This window comes from Cynara cardunculus, assembly GCF_001531365.2.
Source record: "Cynara cardunculus var. scolymus isolate 2C chromosome LG 5, CcrdV1, whole genome shotgun sequence".
In the NCBI taxonomy this organism is placed as follows: domain Eukaryota; kingdom Viridiplantae; phylum Streptophyta; class Magnoliopsida; order Asterales; family Asteraceae; genus Cynara; species Cynara cardunculus.
In genome coordinates this window covers 143,774-150,945 of record NC_037532.1, presented here as the reverse complement: position 1 = coordinate 150,945, position 7,172 = coordinate 143,774, and the positions used below count along the sequence as shown (strand labels likewise).

General features: G+C 38.1%; 1 protein-coding gene across 2 annotated transcripts; it reads right to left on the bottom strand.

Annotated features, from left to right (window-relative positions):
• Positions 1-6: 6 nt before the first annotated feature.
• Positions 7-6,956, bottom strand: LOC112512080 (sucrose synthase 2-like). Of its 2 annotated transcripts, XM_025117880.1 has the most exons (15): positions 6,829-6,956; positions 6,615-6,747; positions 6,135-6,286; positions 5,816-6,008; positions 4,767-4,885; positions 4,463-4,679; positions 4,156-4,251; positions 3,806-3,979; positions 2,898-3,014; positions 2,639-2,805; positions 1,508-1,732; positions 841-1,162; positions 513-757; positions 299-437; positions 7-114 (listed from the first exon to the last, which is right to left on the bottom strand). In XM_025117880.1, the coding sequence occupies exons 1-15, from the start codon at positions 6,924-6,926 to the stop codon at positions 49-51; spliced, it is 2,463 nt and encodes an 820-aa protein (XP_024973648.1). In that variant the 5' UTR covers positions 6,927-6,956; the 3' UTR covers positions 7-48. The 2 variants fall into 2 exon arrangements, with proteins under 2 accessions (XP_024973648.1, XP_024973649.1); XM_025117881.1 differs by lacking the exons at positions 5,816-6,008; positions 6,135-6,286.
• Between the last annotated feature and the right edge of the window lie 216 nt (positions 6,957-7,172).

The window sequence follows — 7,172 nt, the reverse complement described above, 5'->3', positions numbered from 1 at the left end:
GAGCTTAAACGATCATACCATGGACATGGAGGAATGGAGGCTTCTTCATCACCCACTCTGCTCACTATTCACATGATGCGCCTCCTCATCACCAGCTACTGGAACGGACTTCACCTGCATGCTCCACCATCACATATATGCATGTATCACTCAAATCCAACACTAAATGTATTTATTTATTTATWTATTTTTTAGGAATTTCAAGATGCTTCTCTTCAAATTCTTAACTTTCTTCATTTTCCTTCCTAATTTTTCTCATCCCAAGTATACATATATATATTTTGATTGAAAATCTCACCAGTTCACGAAACTTTAGAATGTAAAACATCTCAAGATATCGTCGAGTTTCACGCCTCTCCAGTTTTGACACATACTTCCAGAAGCTGTAAACTCCCGCCAATGTCATTAACCGTTCAGAGTAGATCTTCCATGTGTACCTATATACATTACCATCTTAATTTAATTATTTATCCAATAATTACTAATCATGTTAGGAGGAGATTGGTGGTAACCTTTCACATATTCGTTTAAGGCCACCCTCCGATATCTTCACCCAGTAACTAGGTTCCTCCTTGCACTTGACAAAAAAATCAGCCATTGTAGCAGATGTCTTGTCAGGGTGATACGGATCAATATGGAACCCTGACACACCATCTTCAATAATCTCAGCTGGACCACCATGGCATGTRGCAAATGTTGGGAGGCCACAGGTCATGGCCTCCACTACCGTAAGTCCAAAAGCCTCATAGAATGCAGGCTGCAAACATTTCCCATTCTTGTTTAATGAGAGCGACAAGTACGTGCAAGTGAACCTTCATGAGGCTAATAAATTTAAYATACCTGGACGAAAATGCCCCTTCCATCGGCAATATATCGATACAGTTCACCGTTTCGAGCTCGATTTGTTTGGGCTGATATCCATCTCATCTGACCACCCAATTTGTATTGTTTGATAAGCTTATGCATTTTCTCAATTTCTGCAATTTCTTCTCTGTCACTGGACTTGTTCACATCATTGTAACCAGCAACCAAAACAAGGTTTGCCAGCTCCCTCAGCTTAGTATTCTTGGCATAGCACTCCACCAGACCCGTTATATTTTTCACATGGTCAAGCCTTGCCATGGAGAAAATCATGGGTTTAGACGGGTCACTTATATTGCCACTGCATCAAGTTCAAGAAACAAGGCACATAATTTATCAGCACACGATCTGCCTCCTTTGAAACTTTACRCATATCCTGACCTACACCAATACACGGAGTATCTGGTCTATACAAATTACCAAATTATAATGAACTTATTCATTTGCAACCCTCCTCTATCTTCATCATTTGATCATCAATCAATCCCGTCATTATCGACTTATTGTGAACCTCCAAGATCTTGAATGATAAAGATTTGACACATCATTCATGCAGTTGAAGCATGCTCATGTTCACAACCAAATTATTTGATCTAGAATGCATCTGAGCATAAAATAATATAAATTGGAACAAGAAATGACTCACACATGGTCATCATTCTGCTCAGGGTCGTACAATAACTTCTCAATTGTGCTATGTAGTGATGTAAGCCGTCTCTCCTTTTCAGAATATGAGAAGTAAATGGTCATGTCTGCCCCTGGGGACACAATGTTGAACTTTGGATCGAAGACGTCAATACCATGAACMACCCTGTACAGGCCTGGAAGAGTGAAAGCTGAATGATTCTCGTACTGTCCAACAGTATTCTTCCTGAAAAGAAATAAGAGACATGTAAACTGTTGCATGCGGTATCATCTATGCAGTAAAATTGTATCATGGAGAAACGAAAAAGCTTATGGCCTTAACAGGTGAAACACTGAAACTATACTAAGGTAGCAGGAAATGTTCCAGTTCTAATGGCAACAAGGTTCATGGTTAAGAAAAAGACTGAAGATTTTTTAACTACATGATTAATTGCTAGTTCTGTGACACGGATAAAGGTCATGTAAATCTAAATAGAGAAACAACTAAATAAATTTATAACGTGCACCAGTTTTAGGGGGAGGGACAGATACTCATTTATGCCTTTATTCTTTCCAKAATGGGATTGCTTTTCCATGTAGTGGACATTCATGAAACAGAACTATCATAAGTGCCACATACATGTACTGGACATCCATGATACAGTGATCATATTGATCAACCATGAACCATCATCATCGACTCCATAATCCAAACAATACTGTACCCATCGATACTGGCATTTTTYGGTCTGATTACATCTAATGAGGTTGTCAATACAATATCTCGCAAATGCTAGAGCAAACTGTATCCAATGTAAATGRAGGAAATAAATCTGCAACAATTAGAGAAAATTGACTAAATGCCAGACTAAATCATGTATTAATATCTTTCCAGTCTCTAAAAACCAAAGGGATTCGTTGATCATTTTCTGAAAAAACTTGCAGGAACTATGTGAATTCAAATAAAGAATACTCCATCAGGCCTAAATTATGAACGTCTGGACGGGCTTGATCGTATTATGATCAATCCTAAGCTTAGGAGCAACTTAGACCAACCTAAACTCTCAGTTCTTCGTATTTTAGCACATCACGTCATATTTTAACAGAAACAACTAAAACTTTTAATATCATCATTCATCGTAATTGAACTTACGTTCCTGCAATCTCTTGGTACGTGCTGGTGATGATAAAATCGGCATTGTTCATGGCTAGAAGGTCGGCAGTAAATTGACATGAAAAGTGGTACTTCTCTTCAAATTTCTTCCAATATAAGTCGGAATCCGGATATTTTGTTTTCTCCAAGGCATGTGCAATGTTACACTGCATATATTAGTAGTTTGGACATAAAAAGCATAAATTCGTAAGAACTAAAATTTTCATCTTAAGACGAAGATATTCATACAGATCCTTACCTGGGTTACTCCCATTTTGTAAGATAGTAAGGAGGCAACTAGATTCCCATCACTGTAATTTCCAATAATCAAATCTGGAACACCCTGCAACTCGGCAGCAATTTCGTTTGCTGCATCCTGATAATGAACCAAATAGAATAATCAATTGATCATTACAAAATATCTAAGAATATTTAGCAGTTAATTTTTCATGTTTCTGGGTGAAGGAAGAGGTAAGATACACAACCCATGTAAAGTTTGTAGCTTATTAGCTGCATTGCAAGCAACATGAAAAAATTGTGGTTATACTGAAGAAATATTGTGGTAAGCACTAAAGGCCCAAAGTGACAGTGAGTCAGAATTGCAGTAGTAACTATTAGGAAGTTAAGTAACCTCTTACGCAAAAYAACACATTTTGAATCATCTTGATACCAATGTTGAAAGATTAATATCCTGCTGGTGCAAGCAGACCAATCTCACTGACGGACCTTTTGGTGCTTACCACTGTTTTAACTTTTACGTCCACTTGTACTCATTTGACTTTGGAGACRCTACAACAGATAATATATAGGTAAAATTCCTAACATCATGATCTTATATATGTTAACTACCAACTGCTTGATCTCTAAAAGACTGTGGGAGATCCTATTCTATGCTAGAACCATAAGGCAGCATATACATACTAGTAGTACAGTTCAGATTTCAAAGGTACTTCTTAGTTGTATTTTTCTTTTAATCCAATGGGCCAGGTATCTTTTGCTAGAAATTGCAAGATTTGCATCTACATTATAGAAAAGCACATACTTTTCCAGAACAGAACAAACTTGGGCATGATAGTGTCCATGTGATGCCAACAGTAAAGTAAAACCGTGACCAACATTTGACCCCGCAGAAAGCATAAGACAATTCAATCTACTAGATTGAATTACCTCTGTAAACGCCTCCAAATAAGGCCATACATCAAACCTTGAGATCCATTTACGAAGAATCCCTTTCTCATTCCTAAAAGGAACACGCAATATATAGGCAAATTCAGTTCCAACGACTCTTTCCAACCGTTGGTTGCATGAAGTACCTTTGGCATCAGGTATCAATCGACTCACCTGAAATGGGAATGAGAATGAGAARCTACAGCAGCATAAGATTGAAAAATGAAGGTGCTTGTCATGAAAGCAATTGTAAAACATGACACTAGATGGATTTGAAATAAGATGAATCGCTTGCAAGTATACATGCCGTTTTTGACAAGTATCAACTTGACTCTCATGTTAATACRTACAATCAGAATCTTAGGGTTGATATCCAGTCCTTGCTGCCTTAATTTAAGTAACATCTCATTCTCCAAGGAACGCACTTGATCCAATATATATACAACCTGTATTTCAAAGAGAAAAGAAGTAATTGTTAGTAGGACATAGATCACAATTATACTTCAATACTCCCATCCCCAATCACCAATCGCATGCACGRAAAACACAAACCCCACCAAATGGATACAATCAAAATCATATGAGAGAAAGATCAACCAAATTGGACTGGTGACAAATCCATGTTTTGGATTATTAGTTGGTAATGCAAGGGTGTACCTGGCCACCAGTGTCCGGCAAACCCAAAACATTCGCCTGCCCAAAGTAACCATGCACAGATAATATGACAACATTGAAGACCATTGGTATCTTTCCAAGAAAATTTTCAAGAATGGAGGGATCAGGCGCTTGAAGAATATCAGAGAGGAGACGCATCATACTGAGAACTCTTTCAGCATTATTCCCCCAACCTCTTTCAAACCCCATTCCTTGCAATCTGCATCACGAAATCGAACACATTTGAGAAGAAAAGGCTCAATGGTCACTTTAAAGTATGAACTTCGATAATGGGAGATATACTGACGCATATTCAAATTCAGAGTAGGATGTATCAGGTGGTAGCTTAGAAAGATAATCCTCCGCCTTTGCCAAAGAAGACTCGAGTCTAGACATGCTTTGTATCCGGTCATTCAACATCATTGCCTGTTACAATCCTCAGAAGGTAAAAACAGTTGCTAAAAAAACTCATTTGACATGATGCAACATKAACATTTTGTTAGGGATTCCGACCACAGTCCCAGAAATCAGATGAGAATGCCTCCAAACAACCAAATGAAGAACAAACAGGATCGAAACAACATGTACAAAAAAATATCCAACACACGATAACAAAAGTAAAAAAACCAAAGGGTCTTTGRCCTAGCGGTATTCGGTAACCCAACCTTCTTAGAGGAGTCTCATTTACAGTATATAAATATTATGTACTTAAAAAAAGATAAAAGTATTAAGCAACAAAATAATGACAATGAAATTTACGTAGTTCCACTATCGGTAAGATAGTGTACGTCCACATGAAGGGGAGGAGGATTRAATTTCACAAACCGAAAGGGGATTACAAAAGAGAGATAACCAAATACTAAAGCAATAATCTGACAAATAACACTCGTTATGTTAATAAATTGCTCTCAAAATGTTATCCTTCCTAGCTATAAYAGGCTAGCAAAAAAATCCTCGATCGGCTCAGCACTGCTAAAACTATTAATCCACCAAAAGTTCACAGGCAACTTTGAAAACGATTTGAAATCGTCAAACAAGTTGCCAGGTAGCCAACACAACTACAAAGTGGCTTATGAAAGTCGCCCAATATGCCAAGTTGCTGGATGCGACAACAAACGCAACATGATGTCACCTATAAAGTGAAGCCAAATTGAGGTCGAAAGCGACTTGTTAGGTATAAGTAACAGCAGTGGTTTTGTATCACAAATTTTAACACAGAGAAAAAAATTCAGCTACTTCAATTATAGTAATCAAGAAGGCAAGTTTTAAGCGAAGATAGTAGATGCTTCAGGGCGTCACACTAACCAGCTCAAAAGCTGTAGAATTATCCAAACAAAACCAACGAGTTAAACTTACATATCCTTTATGTTTGTAGGCACGAAAGAAATCYAGAAGCGGCTGCATACAATCTTTGTTTCGGAACATGATTGAAGAGAGGTGGCGGTTGAGGAACTGAACTCCATTGCCAATGGATGAAGAGCGTGACATTCGAGGAAATGTAGCATTAAATGGTTCGAGATCCAGTTCAAGCACAAAAGGGTTCCTACTCCTATAACATAATGACAATCAGGCACATGGTCACAGGTATTTTATTCCACCTATCTGTTGATATTATGAAATCAAATGATTCTGATGTATATAAGCCGGCCAAAGACCGATAGTGAAAGTTACTCACCGCCCATCCACGAGTTCCTCCTTGAAAATAAGGTATTCAGTAACAGTTAGCTGCTCTACGCTTAGTTCGTTTACGTTCAGACGCAAAAATTCCCAAACACCGGGTCTTGGACGAACMGCTAAAGCTACGTACGGAGGAAGAATTATGCCTTCCTATATGATATGAAACAAAGTAAAAGTAAATTCACAGAGACATACATGATAAACAAAAGGAGAATTGAAAACTCAAATTGCGCCACTGGATTAGAGCGTTTAGTAATGAAGGTTGAGAAACACCAGCTCAACTAATCTATAGGGCACATTAGCAGCTAGCATTTTCAAAGTTAATTTGCAATTACCAGTTTGAAGATGATGATCTGAGATTGGAGGCTCAGAAATATGAACTCGGAAGCAAGCATGAGCCTAGCTAGTCAAGGTTTGAGGTATTGTAGTAGAATACGGGAGCATATTAATTGAAACCAGGAGGTTTAGTAATACTTACCTGCGCTGAGTTGAGGATTTGGCCGAAAGGACTATCCGCAAGCTTTTGGCGGGAAGTCTGATCGACAATGATGTTGTCAAGTTCGTCGAGAAGGTGGTGAGGCTGCAATATGCCCTTCCCCTGATCCACATACCTATACAGATACAGAAAGACATGAGTGGATTAAAACAGTTAATTATTGGTAAAATGAAAGAAATATTAATTAGGTACCTACCTGGAAAGGAGAGAGACGATATCATTGCGGTGAGCGGAAAGAGTGTCTTCAACACGCTCTCGCATGCTTGGTACTCTGGTAAACTTAGGCGTCGCCATTAGCAGAACCTTTTGAGGAAGATGATGGAGGATTTGTGAAGATTGATTTATAGTGAAATTGTTGTAGATAAAAAAGAAGTGGGTATTGGAAGGACGAAGCATGAAACGGTGTGGCAGTGATACAAAGGATTAGTCTAAAGCAGACATGTGTCATGTTCGTGCCGACTCATGACTTTTTTGAAATTCTACATAGATTTTGTTTATAATTTTATAATTTATTTTCACCCAGCCACTTATTAAGAAAAT